The sequence below is a fragment of the Geotrypetes seraphini genome, chromosome 11, assembly GCF_902459505.1.
Source record: "Geotrypetes seraphini chromosome 11, aGeoSer1.1, whole genome shotgun sequence".
NCBI lineage: Eukaryota > Metazoa > Chordata > Amphibia > Gymnophiona > Dermophiidae > Geotrypetes > Geotrypetes seraphini.
Window position 1 is genome coordinate 46,796,513 of NC_047094.1, and position 16,266 is coordinate 46,812,778.

A 16,266-nucleotide genomic window follows, 5' to 3' on the forward strand; every position below is an offset into this window, starting at 1 on the left:
ATTGTTCTCCCTAAGCCGGGGAGGGACCCCACTCTGCCGGACTCCTATAGACCCATTTCCCTGCTGAACTTTGAGACCAAATTGATGGCTAAGGTGTTGGCGAATCGCTTGGCCCGCGTGCTGCCTTCTTTGGTGTCGGACCAGCAGGTAGGTTTTGTGAGTGCACGGCCGGTATCTAAGAACCTTCGTCGTATCTTGCTGGCCCTGGAGAAGTCAGGAGTGGATGGCACCCCCGCTTTACTTGTAAGTTTTGATGCCGAAAAGGCTTTTGACCGGTTGCGGTGGGGGTTCCTCTTTGCTACGCTGCGGGCATATGGTTTTGGCCCTTTTTTTCTTAATGCTCTTTTAGCGCTTTATAGTGATCCGGTGGCGAGGATCTCGGTGAATGGGGGCTTGTCGGAGCCCTTTTCCATCAATAGGGGGACCCGTCAGGGCTGTCCCCTGTCGCCTTTGTTGTTCGTGCTTTCCTTGGATCCCTTGATCAGGGAGCTGCAATCCAATGTAGATATTAGTGGTCTTTATCTGGGGGCCTCTCATTTTAAGATTGCGGCCTTCGCCGATGATCTTTTGGTCTTTCTGACTGACCCGCAGCATTCGTTATCTACTCTCTTGGAGAGTGTTCGGGAGTATGGGGATTTTTCCGGGTTCAACTTAAATTTAAAGAAATCGGAGGCGTTGGCCTCTGACGAAATTCTGCGGCGTTCTTGGAAGGGGGCCTTTCCCTTGCACTGGGCGGATTCCTCCTTTCGCTATTTGGGCGTTCAGCTGTCTATGGATGTTCGGGAGCTTTACCGGTTGAACGTCGCTCGTTTGCTCTCCACTACAGGTTCCGTGTTGGCCGCCTGGCGTAATCTGCCTCTTTCTTTGACGGGGAGGGTGCAACTTTTTCGGATGGTTTTATTCCCTAAGTGGCTTTATGTTTTACAGACGTTACCTTTGTTTCTCTTGCGTAAGGATATCCGGGCTCTCTCCTCCTTGTTGTCCCGGTTCTTTTGGGGAGGTCGGAGACCTAAGTTGCGGTGGCAGTTTCTGGTGGGCTCCTGGGGCCGGGGCGGTTTTGGGGTGCCGGATATTGCTCTTTATAATCAGGCGTGTCTTTTACGCCACGTAAGGGACTGGGTCATGGGGACTGCCCTTTATACTGATGTTTTCTTGGAGCGAGATTATTTTTATCCTTCTCATCTCCTCTCTCTCTTGCATTCTCGGTTGGCGGCTCTGCCGGTTTTCTGTCGCCGTAGTGTTTTGTTTCGCCCCCTTTGGGAAGTGTGGCGACGGGTGCTGCCTTTTTGGAGGCAGGATCCTCATGTTAGTGTGCTGTTGCCTCTGACCGGTAATCTTTCCTTTCTTCCGGGGCTCCTTCCCTCTGTCTTCGGGCGCTGGCGAGCTCACGGGTTTGAGTTTCTTTTTCATATGATGCGGGATGATGGGACATTGCTCTCTTGCGATGAGTTGCTGCGTTGTGGTTTGCCTTCTTCGGGTCTTATCTTTGCTCATTGTCAACTCCGGCATTATGTACAGTCCCTTCCGCGGAGTTCTCTTTCTTTGGAATTTGGGATTAGTTTTCGCGCCTTTTTGGAGGGGGGGGAGGACTCTGTCTCGGGGATCTCGGTCTCCTTATATCATAAACAGCTTGGGGCTCTTGGGCCTCTGAAGGATTTTACCTTGGTGCTGAGGGCTTGGCAGAGGGATTTGGGGCGGGAGCTCGGGGTGGGTTCGTTGCTTCGGGCAGTTCGCCGTATTCCTCTTTTGGTGTATAGTGCGGAGCTTCGAGAGTGCCACTTCAGGACCTTGTTGAGAGCGTATGCCTCCCAGAGCCGGGCCTACCATATGGGATGTGTTGATACCCAATACTGTCTCACCTGTCAAGCGGAGGTGAACTCTTATTTTCATGGTCTCTGGGAGTGTGAGAGTATTCAAAGCTTTTGGGGGGCTCTGGCTTCCTTTCTTCAGGGTCTCCTACAAGTTTCTGTTCCTGTCTCTGCATTCCATATGCTGTTAGCTCATTTTTCTTTGTTTTCTGTGTATACCTCTGCGGAAAAACTGTTTTTGAGCAAATGTTATATTTTGGGGAAAAAGTGTATATTGAATTTCTGGCTGGCGGATGTCCCTCCCTCCTTCTGGTACTGGAGGAATAAATTACATGCTCTTTTGGAATGGGAGGCCGCGCTGGCTTCTTCCTCCCGTCGACGGAGCAGAGACTTTGTTCATGTTTGGACTCCTTATTTGGACAGTTTGTCTCCCCGGGTTCGTAGTCGTATCTTGAATAGACTGCAGTTGTATTCCCTTTCACCTGTCTGAGCTGGGGGTTGGGGGGGTTGGGGGGGTGTTGGGAGGGGACTGCTTTTGGGGGGGGCATAGGGGGGTGGGGTGTTTTGTAACCTGAGAGGACATAAGAGTCCAGTCCTCTTGGGGAGGGGAGCCCTGTTTTTTTACGTATGACTTTGCTTGCTGTTTGTACCTGTTGTGGTTTGCTGCTTAATAAAAACAGATTTCACCTAAAATCCCAGTACATCAGAAACATTGCCAGACCTCAAATTTTGGATGGACCACTGGGCAAACTGGGTGGGCAATGTGGTCTCCACATCCCCCCCCCCACCTCGGTCAACTCAAAATATTAAAAATATCTGAATCGGTGGGGATCCCCAAGATCTACCAGCAGTAAGGGTCCTCTGGCAACATGAACACTTCCCTCTCCCACGGCTGTCAGTATGTGGGTGCTGTGCCCCATCCTCCTCACACATGCTCGTTTTTTGTGCATTTGTGAGAATTTTGGATAGGCCCACCTGGGCCTAAACTTGACTACACCACTGGTCCATCTCTGAAAAGTCCAAACTATTGATGGATAAAGCACACTTTCACCACCTGCAGAATGCTAAAAAGGAGTTTAGTATCTTGAGAAGATTTTTCCATCCTTGGATTAGACAGAACGGTAAGTCAAACATAGTTAGGCAAACCCTGGTAGAATCGAGGTCTGAATGAGAGATTTTACATGAAAAGAACACAAAAACTTCAGATTTCATTTTTAATAGTTAACATAATAAATATTTCTAGAAAATACATTTTAAATAAACTAAGAATAAATACTCATTAGCAAGTGCTTATCAAAATATACTCAGATACAATCTTAGAAATAAAGGCAGGATTTAGTAAATGGCGCTCAAAATTCATTGCTGAAAAAAATTGGTGCTAAGCGCATTTCTCTAAAGGGTTCACAGTGCACACTGATCCCCGAGACTAAATTTAGGTGCCAGACTTAACACCTGCTGAAACCTGGGGTAAATACTGGTCTCCGAGTTAGGTGCGCTGAGGACATATTTTATAATTCCACGCACAACTTTTCAGAATGCCCCTGACATGCCCACATCCACTTTTGAGTTGCACACACAGCCTAGATGTGCATGCAAATTTTAATGAATGCCAATTAACATCAATTGGCTGTTAGCACCTAATTATTGATGTTAATTGGCTTGTTACCCAATTAATTTGCATGCACAATTCTGGGCACCTTATGTAGCATCCCTGGCCCAGGAAATCATGGCTGAACAATGCTTTAATCACGCTGGAGTTATGCTGCTGTGGTGATGGGCTGTACAGAGGCCATGTTATTCTGATACACACAGCTACTACTATTATTTATTATTTCTATAGCACTGAAAAGCTTATGCAGTGCTGTACATTTTAACATACAATAGACAGTCCCTGCTCAGAAGAGCTTACAATCTAATTTAGACAGGACATTTCAGGGTTGGGGAAGTTATAGCAGTTACCTGACCTCCTTCCCAACCTCCCTACACACATCTGCGCGCACCCATTCCCTTCCCTTGTACCTCTTTAATTTCTTTAAATTTTTCCCTGCGCATACGGCATTACGAATTTGTTGCCCACATAGGTGTCGCCTCTCTCTGACATCACATCGCGCCTAGGAAGGGACATCAGAGGGATAGCCAACATGGGTAGCAAATTCGTGATGTTGCTCGTGCCTGCAAAATTAAAAATATACTACTATCTGGGGTTATCTATATTTAATAGCTTTAAACAATTTAAATTTATACACGTACACAAAAGAAGTTATTGTCACTATTAAATTCAAATCTAATACCAATATATCCAGTGTTTTTATTATAATAAATAATACACAAATATTTGTCACACATTAAAACTTACAAATATACACATTCTAATAGGTCACCCCACAAATTGTAACCCAATGTTCATATTAAATATTGGTATTGGACACTGGATATTTAATATAAATGTTGGATTACAATTTGTGGGGTGACCTATTAGAATGTGTATATTTGTAAGTTTTAATGTGTGACAAATATTTGTGTATTATTTATTACTAGTCTTTAAGCCCGTTACATTAACAGGTGCTAGAACATATGTGTGTGTGTCTGTCTTTATTTCTTTCTCTCTCTCTCCTTAGCCGCTTTTTTTCTTTCTGCCTTTCTTTTTCCTTGGCTGTCCATCACCACCCCTTGCCTGCTCCCCCTGTCCATTTTCCCTTCCTTTTACCTCCCCTGTGTCCACCACCACCCCTTCACTGCTCTCCTTAAGTAGCAGCAGCCCTTCTCCCTTTGTTTTACCTCCCCCCTGTCCAGCAGCACCCCTTTCCTTCTCCCCCTGTCCAACATTAGTCCTCCGTTCCTTTTCTTCAACCCCCTGTCCATCAGCATCTCTTTCGTTCTCCCCCTGTGCAACGGGTGCTAGAGTAGACGACTGTTTTTTTTTTCCTTTCTCTCTCTGTGCTTGGATGCTGTCTGTCTGTCATTCTTTCTGTCTGTGTTTCTGTCTTGCGCCCTGCCTGCCTGTATTTCTCCATTGCGCCAAGCCTGCCTATCTCTCTGTGGCCCCCTTCTCTTCGCCGGTATGATTGGTGTGTGCCCCCAGAACACCCTTCCCCCCAAAGCAGCCCCGTTTCCCAATGCCCCTGCCCCCTTTTGTGCCATGCCTGCCTGCTCCGTGGCCCCCTTCTGTTTCCCCCCTATGATTGCTGTCTGGCCCAGGAAACCCCTCACCCCAAAGTAGCCCCCTTTCCCTCTCCCCTTGTTGAGCCATGCCTGCCTGTTCTGTGATCCCCTGCCCATGACTGCTATGTGCCCCCAGCACACACCTACCCCCAAAGCAGCCTCTTTCCCTCTCCCCCTGCTTGCCTGCCATGCCTGCCTCCTCCCTGTGCATCAGCATCAGCATTTCCCTCCCCCTCACCTGTTCCTTCGTAGCAGCATGGAGATAAAACGGCTCCCTTAGTTCTTTGCTTGAATTTTTTTTTAAGTTTAAAGATGCCTACGCGGCTCCTCTCACAATCCGGCCTGCGTCGGAAGCCTTCTCTGACACAGGCCGGGATCGTGAGAGGAGCCACGGCGACAGTTTTAAACTTAAAAAAAAATCCAGCGAAGAACTAAGGGAGCCGTTTTCAAAGCCGCCGCCGCGGCTCCTCTCATGAGCTGCACTTATATTATGTCGGAAGATGAGAGAGGAGCCGTGGCGACGGCGGCAGATTTCAAATTAAAATAATTTATGCGGCCAGCCGGCTCCCTCGAAACCCTCCCCCCCCACCTTTCCCTTCCCGCGGTCCGTCTGGCTGCGTTGTTCTCTCCCTCATTCTCAAACCGTCCGTGCCAGCGGAAGCGGGAGGCGGGGCCTCAGCACCGGCTGGGCGACTCACGCCGCCGGCTCCCAGGAGCTCGAGGTCGGCGGCGGACATGGCTTGCGTTGCCGAGTTTGGTGACGTACAACCCGCGCATGCGCACTAAAAAAAACGCGACAGATCAGGGAACACGTTTTTTTTAGTGCGCATGCGCCGCCTACCATTTTATTATATTAGATAATAAAAACACTGATATATTGTTATTGGATTTGGATTTAATAGTGACAACAGCTTCTTTCGTGTACGTGTGGAAAATTAAAAAGGTACAAGGGAAGGGGGGTTCGGAAAGGAATGGGGAGGGGGGCAGAGAAGAAGTGCCACTCACCCTCGCTACGCCACTGTATAAAGAGCTATCATTATTGCACTGATGCTATTTTTAGCTATTAATTTTAGTATTAAATAACATCTTTATTGCTTGCTTCCAGAAGCCCTTTTCATAGTAATAAGGTTCCCTGAAAGTGATGCAGAGTCTGCACATTTATTGCTAACAAACCTGAGGAAGACGGCGGCTCAAAGTCTCTGCAAAGCTCATGCTTTAAGCACATGTTGGATCTGAAATGTCTATGCCTACGAACATAAAATACTGCCTAACAAGGACTGATCTTAGCTGAATGCCATGCGAGGGAAGCACAGCTTGCCACTCACATAACCAGGCCCATGGGACATGGTAGCAATGTATACCACGAAGAACAGATTTCTGAGTAGTGTCCTGGCTGGAAAACCAACAGAGTAAAAAGGCCTTTCCAGTCGACTGTCAGTGGCAGTTTCTGAAGAATCCTTGGATATTCTTATCAAGTTCATGTCCAAACAAATTACTGTTTGTATTCTAAAATACTTCCGATATAAAGTACAGAAATAAAATCTGTGTTTATTACAAGGTGTCACATGCAGACTTCAAATTAATCTGACACCGCCCTACCAACGGCTGTTAAGGGGGTAAAGGATTGCTGGGGATTTGGTGTTTTTGGTTGTCATCTTCTTTCATATCATGCCAAGGAGTTCCTGAAGGCAGACTAATACATTTTCGGTGTCACCAGGTGTGCAGCCAAGTTATCTGGAGACCAGAGAGCTGCTCTGGGAGGACATGGTAACACCACTGAGCTGAGAAAAGCCACTGTTGCACGATTCAAGACTCGACATGGAACCTCTGCCAAGAAACAGAAAAACACACTTATTACATACAGTATCGACAACAAAATGGGTCATTCTGTTTAACATTTGCTTCCACAACATTTACTGAGTTTTTTTTTTTTTTTGTCAAGGTTTGTTTATTGAAAAAAATTTTCAGTTAGAAATACATGTAAACATGAACTAGAAATCGTAAGTTATACATGAGTAGTGCAAAGCGGTAAAGTCAAACAAGTAGTGAATAAAGTGACAACTGTATAACCTTAGTATAGCACACGAGAAATTCAGCAATGAATGAAAGGTCATCAGGTAGCATGAATCTAAACAACAAAATATACATCATGAGAAAAAAGAAGAATAAAGGATAGAGGAGGAAGGAAAACAACAGGATGCAAATAAAAAGAACAGAAATCAAGGGGTGGAGCTATGCAAGTAAACCTTAAGAGAGTTCCATTTTCTCTGAAATTGAGGAAATCTGTTGGATGCTTCAAATCTATATGTTAGACAGGCAAAGGGCTCCTTTTACTAAAGTGCGCTAGTGTTTTTAGTGCTAAACAAAAAAATACCAACGCAAGCTCTATGGAGGTGTTAGCGCCTAGCGCGTACGGCATTGTAGCACGCGCTAAAACCGTTAAGGCACCTTAGTAAAAGGAGCCCTAAGTTCCACCATTGTAGATGAGAAGCCTTAGATAGGTCTTTCCAGGAACTGAGGAGGATCTTAAGAGCTAAAGTGAGTAAAATATCCATTAGGAAAGTATTGTTTAAAGATAACTCACTTGTAAATACAGAAGATTTTAATAATAGCATCTGATAAGTTAAAGATACATTAATATGAAATAAGGAACATATTGTATCCCATATAGATTTCCAATAGTTTTGAATGGAAGAGCAATAGAAAAGTAAATATTTAAGAGATCAATTTTCTGCTGTACAGATCCAACAAGTTTGTGGGAAGGAGGAATTAATCCTATGAGATTTTAAGGGGGTCCAGTGTGCCTTATGCAAAAGGAAAAACATGCTTTGCATGAGAGAAGCAGACCTAGAAGTATGGAATGTGGATTTTAAGATATGAGACCAAGTATTATTTGAGATGGAAATACCAAAGTCATCTTCCCGTGATCTTTTCAAAGATGTGGTTGGGCAGGAGTGGGTATATTTAAGCAGTTGGTAAAAGTTGGATGCAGTATGAGCAATAGTCCAGTATTGTTTAGAGAGGAGAAGAATGGGGGAGTGAGTTGAGGCTATAGGGTTAAATCCTGATTTTTTGATAGAAGATCTCAGCTGCAACCATCGATAGAACTGAGATTCAGTGAGGGAGTATTTTTCCATCAGATTATTGTAGGTAAGCCAGGTACCATCCGGAAGTGGTATCCCATATATGTTGTTTGTACCAGGAGGACCATAATATGGGTTTCTTGTCTATCAAAAAGTTACGGTTGCGCCATAATGGGCATAAGGCAGATTGAAGCCAAGGGTGTTCCAAGTATTTATCGAGGTCCATCAGGATTTTAAGAGTGGTGCTGATTAGAGAGGGTTGTGTAAGAAGTGTTGTACATGAGGGGAGCCTAGCAATCTGATAAGAGGGAAAGGCTGCATATAAGACATCTTGAGGCATAACCAATTCGGGATGTCAGAGCAGGCAGAGGAGCAAAGCCACTCTGCACCTTGTCTCAACATGAATGCTTTGTGATAAAGCCTTTTGGGGTCTTTAATTTTTGAAGAGATAAAAACCAACCTAGATCACACAAAAACCGCCTGGAAAAAAATTAACAAACAATACAAACTTCTATTAAAAGAAAAGAGAAAAAAATATTACACCAACCTAATAGGCACAGAACCCAAGACACCAAAAAACTATTCCAAATATTAAAAGATCTAACTAACTCCATACCCTATTTGACCACTAACAATAACCCCTCCCTTTCAGCCTCCCTCCTAGCAGAACACTTCAAGAATAAAATTACAAACACCAGAGCTACTCTCAATAGTAACCCAGCCTACCTAATTGAAGTCACAATACTTCCCACAGAAAATGAATCATGCTACAGACAGAACCTGGTCCCAATTCCCTAAGATACATTGGACCGAATTCAATAAACTCTACAATAAGTACAGCCATGCATCCTGTGAACTCAACCACTGCCTGCCATATCTACTGTCATCAGCAAGCACTAAGTTCCGTATCTTACTCCTACACTGGATACAAACCATGCTCACAGATGGCATTTTCCTGACTGACCTCAGCGAAATCATCACCACCCCAATCCTAAAAGACCCAAAAGGACCAACAGACCACCCATCCAACTACAGACCAATCTCCTCAATACCTCTATATATCAAACTAACAGAAGGATTAGAAGCCAAACTCCTCACCAACTATCTCGAGGACCATAACTTACTCCATCCCACACAACCTGGCTTCAGAACTAACTTCAGCACAGAGACACTACTAGGCTCCCTTATTGACACAGCAAGACAACACCTCAGCATTGGAAAAAAATGCTGCTCATACAGTTGGACCTGATGGCGCCATTTGACTTGGTAGTCCATAACATCCTACTGCAAATCTTGGACTCAATAGGCACCTCAGATAAAGTATACTCACGATTTGAAGGTTTCTTAAAATCCAGAACATACAAAGTAAAATCAGACAAAGAAAAATCCAAACCTTGGTCCAACCCCTGTGGCGTTCCACAAGGATCCCCACTGTCCCCTACTCTCTTCAACCTATATACGGCCTCTCTCGGCGTTTACCTGAACAAACAAGGCCTAACCTCATATAGCTATGCTGATGACATCACCATCCTCATTCTTTTTAACCAACCAAAGCTCTTAATGACAGACACACTACACCGAACTCTAGTTACAGTTACGACTTGGATGGAAGACCACAAACTGAAACTCAACCCAGACAAAATTAAATTCATCCTCCTAGAAAATAACAAAATCCCAACCATAACCAACTTAGAAATCAACTCTATCATCTACCCTTTGCAAACCACCCTAAAACTACTAGGTATGACTATTGACAAAAGCTGCATCATGCAACCACAAATAAACAAAACAATACAGAAATCTTTCGCAGTAATGAGAAACCTTAGACAAGTCCAAAAATTCTTCGAAAAAACACAATTTCAGCTCCTAGTACAATCTCTAATCCTAAGTATCCTAGACTACTGCAACATCCTCTACCCTGCCCTGCAATAATGATTAAACAATTACAGACAATTCAGAATACAGCTCTGAGACTCGTCTACTCATTGAAGAAACATGACCACATTACTGAGGTATTCATCAACTCACATTGGCTTCCAATCTAGGAAAGAATACAATTTAAATTCTACTGTATACTATTTAAAACTATAAATGGAGACAGCCCAATCTACCTAAACGACCGCCTCATCCAAACTACCTCTACCAGGCATAGAAAAACACACACCCCATCCATTTACCCCCCAATCAAAGAAGTAAAACAGAAAAAACTATATGACGGCCTACTAGCCACTGAAGCAGCAAAAATAGATAACCAAATCTCCAACCTATTGCTAACAACCCCAGACTACAAGATGTTCAGAAAGGAAATAAAAACTATACTCTTCAAGAAATCTCTTAATAAAGCTTAATACCATGAATACCCCTTCTTACCATCCCCTCCCCAACCTCTGATCCTTCTTATCCCTCTCTTGGAAATGATCTCTGATCTAATTTTGTAACCCTTCTTCCATAACTCCTTTTGTAATCCGCTTTGAACTGAAAGGTAATGGCGGAATAGAAATCTGTAATGTAATGTAATTTAATATTCGATTGGGTTTATTATTCCAGAGGAAGGTAAGCATTAGTTTTTCCAGTTGTTTGTAAAATGAGGCAGGGAATAGGAGAGGGAACATATTGAGCATATATGTGATTTTCAGGACTATCATCATTTTCAGCGTATCCAGTCTGCCCCACCAGGATAGATGTAAGGGGGACTAAGAGGACAGTAAGTCTCTAACCTGAGTGGCTAATTTTGAAATAATTAAGTTAGAAGTAGTTTTAATGTCTCTATCAAAGGGTATGCCTAGATATATACCTGAGGTGACCCATGTGAACAGATGTGAGGAGATGGTAAATGGAATGCAGGTATCAGTATGAGTTCCTTTTTGTCCCAGTTGACTTTGTAACCAGACGTGGTGGAAAATACAGAAATCAAGTGAACTAAGGACTGTAATGATGCTTCAGGTTCTGAAAGGTAGAGCGTAACATCATCTACGTAAGCTGATAGTTTGAATTCTATGTTAGCTATGGTGATACCCTTAATAGAGGCAAGATTGTCTTATGGCTGATAAAAGGGGCTCTAATGCCAAGTTAAAAAAGAGTGGGGACATGGGGCATCCCTGCCTAGTGCCCCTTTGTAAGGTAAAAGGAGCTGAAGATTCGTCATTAACTATCAATTTGGCAGCAGTGAGATCATATGAATGAATGGTGTTGGATGACAAAGAAAATTTGCAGACAGTATGAAAAGAGTGGAAGAAGGATGGGTCGTCTGCATTGGGGCATACAAGTTGAAGAGATTAATTGGTTTTCTAGCAATAGAGCCTTCAATATAAGACCAATGTCCATTAGGGTCAAATTTGTGAGAGGAATGTTGAAAGTTGAGAGATTTATTCACCAGAGTGATGACCCCATTCTTTTTGCCCAATGATCAACCTGCAAAGCAGTGTTGGTTAGTTTCTGTGCTTCTTCAAGATTGAGGTGTGATTCCTGGATTAGGCAGTTGTCTGCTCCAAGGTGTTTAAAATAGTGGAGTATCTTTTTCCTTTTGATAGGACTAGTGATGCCCTTGACATTAAGGGAGACTAAGTTAAGATTAACCATACTGTAGCAAGGAGCATAGGGTGGTGAAATCTGATGGTGAGAGTATCCCTTTAGGCGATGGGACCAGAAAAAAAAATAGGAGGTAGAGAATACAGCAAAAAGCTCCAAAAAGTGAGGGTGAAAAGATAAAAAAATAAAGGAAAAATAAATTCATGCTTGCAGCAAACATTCTCAGTTGAAAAACAAAGATCCAAAACTGGGATCACATGCTGACAAGGTGTGCTCAGCACAACTTCCCCCAGCCCGGGAAAGGAAGCCGGATAAACTACGCATTAGCCCACGAGGCAAAATGAAGTAGAGATCAGAAGTTCGACTATTTCAGGTCATTTCACTCACATTGCCATCCAGATATTTCTGTAGATCGGCAGGCTCATCAAAGTTTCTTGTGGTGTTACGGTAGGTGATTCTCATTTTGGCGGGGTAAAATAATCTGTATTGTGCACCTATACTTTTAAGGTGAGGTCGCATTGAAAGAAAAATCTTCCGTTTTTGTGCAGACGTTTGATAGATCTGGAACAAAATGAGGATTTAGTTTTTGCGGCTTGCAAGATCTGAAGAGTTTACGGGTACCGTAGGATTTTAAGAACTATTGGTCTCGCAGGTTTTGTCGGGGCCAGAGGACCTGAAGGCATTCTGTGGGTGCGTTCAATTTCTAAAGGAGGGCTGAATTGGAGTTTCAGAATGTCAGGAATAAAGGTGTGCAGAAATGAGATAATATCCTTACCCTCGGTTCCCTCAGGAAGCCCAATTATGCGCACATTATTGCGGCGCATTCTGTTAGATAAGTCCTCCATATCCCATTGTAGTAAGGACATCTTATGGAGACCATGTTGCATATCAAGAAACTGAGTATCGTGTGTTGAAAGTCTCTCCTCGGTAAGATCGATGTGTGCACTATGTTGTTTCATTTGTAACACTATATTACTGATTTCAGATTTCATATCGGCAGTTGCCGCCAAGTTTTCTTGCATGAGGTCGTGCAGTATTTGCAAATCGTTAGCGATAGAGGCATTGTGATCTTTAGAGCCAGAGGAACAGGCCTTTTCTTTTCTTACATCTGCCTCATCCATTCCTCCCCAGTCCCCACCCAATCTTCTCCGTTTCCTTCCCTCCTGTCCATGTTCCCAATCATGCATGTTTATTGTACAAGGCCATGCATAAAACATTCGACATCCAATTGCTTGTCAAAATTCAATATGAGATGATTACAAACTTTACAGAATAGATCGTAATAAATGCCCTTTTCTGCTGTCATGCTCTATGTTTCTATGTTTTACCACCAGTTGCCAACTCTTGTAGTAAATACATAATAGCCATAAACCTGCCACACCTCTCCCTCCCCTGTACCTTCACCGGCAGTAAGCAGAGGGAGTGATACACACACTGCTTGGGTCAGCCCCAAGCATTCCTTCTGATGCAACTTCCAGTTTCCACAAAGGTGGAGGACGTCAAAAAGAAAGGCTGTGGGGCCAGCATGAGCAGTGTATATTTATTTATTTTTTTAAATTTATAAACCACTTAAATCTAAGCGGTGTACATATATCATATGTACACAAATTATAAAAAATCATAACAAATAATACACAATATAAATAATAAATGAAACATTATAAAATACAACATAAATTCAAATTATTCTTTCTTAATCTTCCCTTAAAATAAAGGACCACCCAAACCTGGAACATTCAGAACCTCGTGTGCTACATATGCTGCTGGTGAAAATCTGCTCTTTAAAAGTATGCAGTGGCAAGATAGGCAGAGGAGGGGGAGGTTTGAGAGACCTGATCACCTAAGCAGGAGAGATGGGATCACCTGTAGGGCAGAGTTCTGTCCACACAACTTGGGTCCAGGCCACCCAAAATTGGGTGTCTGACTAAGCCCCTGCCTTCAACTACTTATCATAATGTCCTGGGCAGATGACAATGTAGAATAATAATACAAAGTGCATTAGTATATTCTGCCTGGGCAAGGGAGAGAGACTGAATAGGGTCTCAGTAAGTAGAAGCAAACTGGGATACTGGCTGGGCCAAAAGGTCCTTGTCTGCTCATAACTATTCTATTACATTCTCACCTGAAGTCCTCTGATGCCAGCACCTCAAAGTAGTACATCAGCTTACACTTGTGACTGGATCCTTGTAATGAGGCTAGGACATCATCAACTCGGGTGAGGCTGTTGTTGGAGCAGGATGAGGGACTATGAACCTTCCATTGCAGAATGTAGAATCCAGGCCAGCGAGTCACGTGAGAGCCCTGAAAGGGAACATCATAGCACATCACCATATGTTCCAGAAACATCAAACCACATAAGAACATAAGAATAGCCTTACTGGGTCAGACCAATGGTCCATCAAGCCCAGTGGCCCATTCTCACGGTGGCCAATCCAGGTCACTAGTACCTTGCTAAAACCCAAGGAGTAGCACTATTCCATGCTACCGATATAGGGCAAGCAGTGACTTCCCCCATGTCTTTCTCAATAACAGACCATAGACTTTTCTTCCAGGAACTTGTCTATACTTTTCTTAAAACCAGCTACGCTAACTGCTCTTACCACATCCTCTGGCAACGCGTTCCAGAGCTTAACTATTCTCTGAGTGAAAAAAAAATTTCCTATTGGTTTTAAAAGTATTTCCCTGTAACTTCATCAAGTGTCCCCTAGTCTTTGTAATTTTTGACAGAGTGAAAAAAATCGATCCACTTGTACCTGTTCTACTCCACTCAGGATTTTGTAGATATCAATCATATCTCCCCTCAGCTATCTCTTTTCCACTTGATGGACAAGGGAGCTCAGGTTGCCCATTCACACTCGACCCTGAGAATTCAAGGTCACCAAAACATAATTTATTATTTATATTAAAAATGTATACACCGCCTATAAGTAGGCGGTTTAAAAATAACCATACATATCATAGGTCATAAATACAAACACACACTCAAAAAAATCTCTGCAATGCCACAAACAATCCAGCATAATATAGTCTCCAAATTATACAGATAACAAAATGCAGTTGCAAAAAGAAGCATCTTCAAAAGCTTCTTAAAATTCCATCTATTAGCACACAACTGCAAATGGCCAGAAAGGCTAGTCTACAACTTCGTTCCCACGATAGCAAAAGTTGATGCTCCAGTGTCAGCATAGCGAACTTTTGACATCCTGATCTGCGACAACAACTCAAATCGTAATGATCTACCTGGACAATACACAGTCAAAGATTCTTTAAAATACAGAGAAGCTCCTAGGGAGATGCTTAGGAGATACCTAGTGGAAATTCTACAAATTCCAGAGGAAACATTGCCATCTTTTCCCCAAGTTTATTATTTACCTCATAAAGGAGGAAATAAATTACAGATTAAAGTAACTGATCAAGCACCATTAAATGTATCGGAAATCTTGGAAACATCAGACAGTGATATTGCTACACCATCCACAATGATATTAACATTAGCTCTTTCGATTGATAAAATGTGTTTATTGAGGCTTTTCTTCAAAAATAAACAGAAAGAATTTCTTGGGTGTAAAATGCAAATGTTTCCCGATCTTTCAAGGGAAACTCAAAGGTGTCGTAGAGAATTTCTTCTCCTGAGACCAGGAGTCACTTCACTGGGGGCAACATTCTACTTGAGACACCCTTGCAAGTGTATTATTTGCCACCGTTCAGTTAAATATGTTTTCTTTGAACTAGAGAATGACACGGGGAAAAAATCTGTCCCCGTCACCGGCCCACCATCTTCTGCACCGCCCCGTCATCGCCGTTCCCTTCACCGCCCCATCACCGTCACCGCCATCCCTTTCACCGCCCCGTCACCGCCACTGCCATCCCATTCACCGCCCCGTCACCGTCCCCGCTGCATCCATATAAGCCTTAGTACTGTAATATTTAGCTTATTCCTTTCTTATAAATCAAAGTTCCTGCTGCTGAACTAGAGAAAGAGATGTTCAGCTGGCAGGGCTTTGTTTATAAATTTTTATCAACACAACTAATATACTATTTTATCCTAAAGCAAAAAATAAATAAATAAATATAATTTTTTTTTCTACCTTTGTTGTCTGGTTTCTGCTTTCCACATCTTCTCATTCAATTCCTTCCATCCACTGTGTGTCTTCTCTCTACGTCTTCCATTTGCTGTTACTGTGCCTCTCCCTTCAACCCCCCCCCCCCCCATTTGGTCTAGCACCCATCTTCTTCCCTCCGCTCCCCCATAGTCTGGCATCTGTCTTCTTCCCACTCTGTCTTCCACATTTCCCTTCGGGGTCTGTTACCCTCCACCCTCCTTCAATGTCTGTCCTATTCCTTTCCACCACCACCCTTCCCTCCCTCCTTTACCATCTGTTCCTTTCTACTACCCTTCAGCTCCTCTCACGTGGCTTATCTATCTACCTTCCTCCCTCTTATTTTCATGGCACGTTACAATGTTATTTGTGCAAGCCACTGGAGCCTGCGAGCTTGGTCCTAATATCTCCCCTATGTATCTGTCATTGCCCCCCCCCCTGTGTCCATATACCATCCCCATGGCATGTCCCCTTTATGTCACTGTCCCTATGCCCCATGCACATAATTTTCCCTCTTTCTGTTACCTTCCTGTGTCCAGATTTCCCCTATCTTCCTCTTCCATACCAGTGTGTCTCTTCTTTTCA

The 16,266-nt window shown here is 43.4% G+C and overlaps 1 protein-coding gene across 3 annotated transcripts in view; it reads right to left on the bottom strand.

Moving 5' to 3' along the window:
- Positions 1-5,845: 5,845 nt before the first annotated feature.
- Positions 5,846-16,266, bottom strand: part of SEC14L5 (SEC14 like lipid binding 5) — a 102,572-nt gene continuing 92,151 nt past the window's right edge. For all 3 annotated transcript variants that reach the window (XM_033914369.1, XM_033914370.1, XM_033914368.1), the window contains 2 exons: positions 13,704-13,882; positions 5,846-6,797 (listed from right to left, as the gene is read on the bottom strand). In XM_033914369.1, coding sequence (XP_033770260.1) covers positions 6,701-6,797; positions 13,704-13,882 — 276 coding nt within the window. In that variant the 3' untranslated portion in view covers positions 5,846-6,700. The remainder of the gene's footprint in view (positions 6,798-13,703; positions 13,883-16,266) is intronic.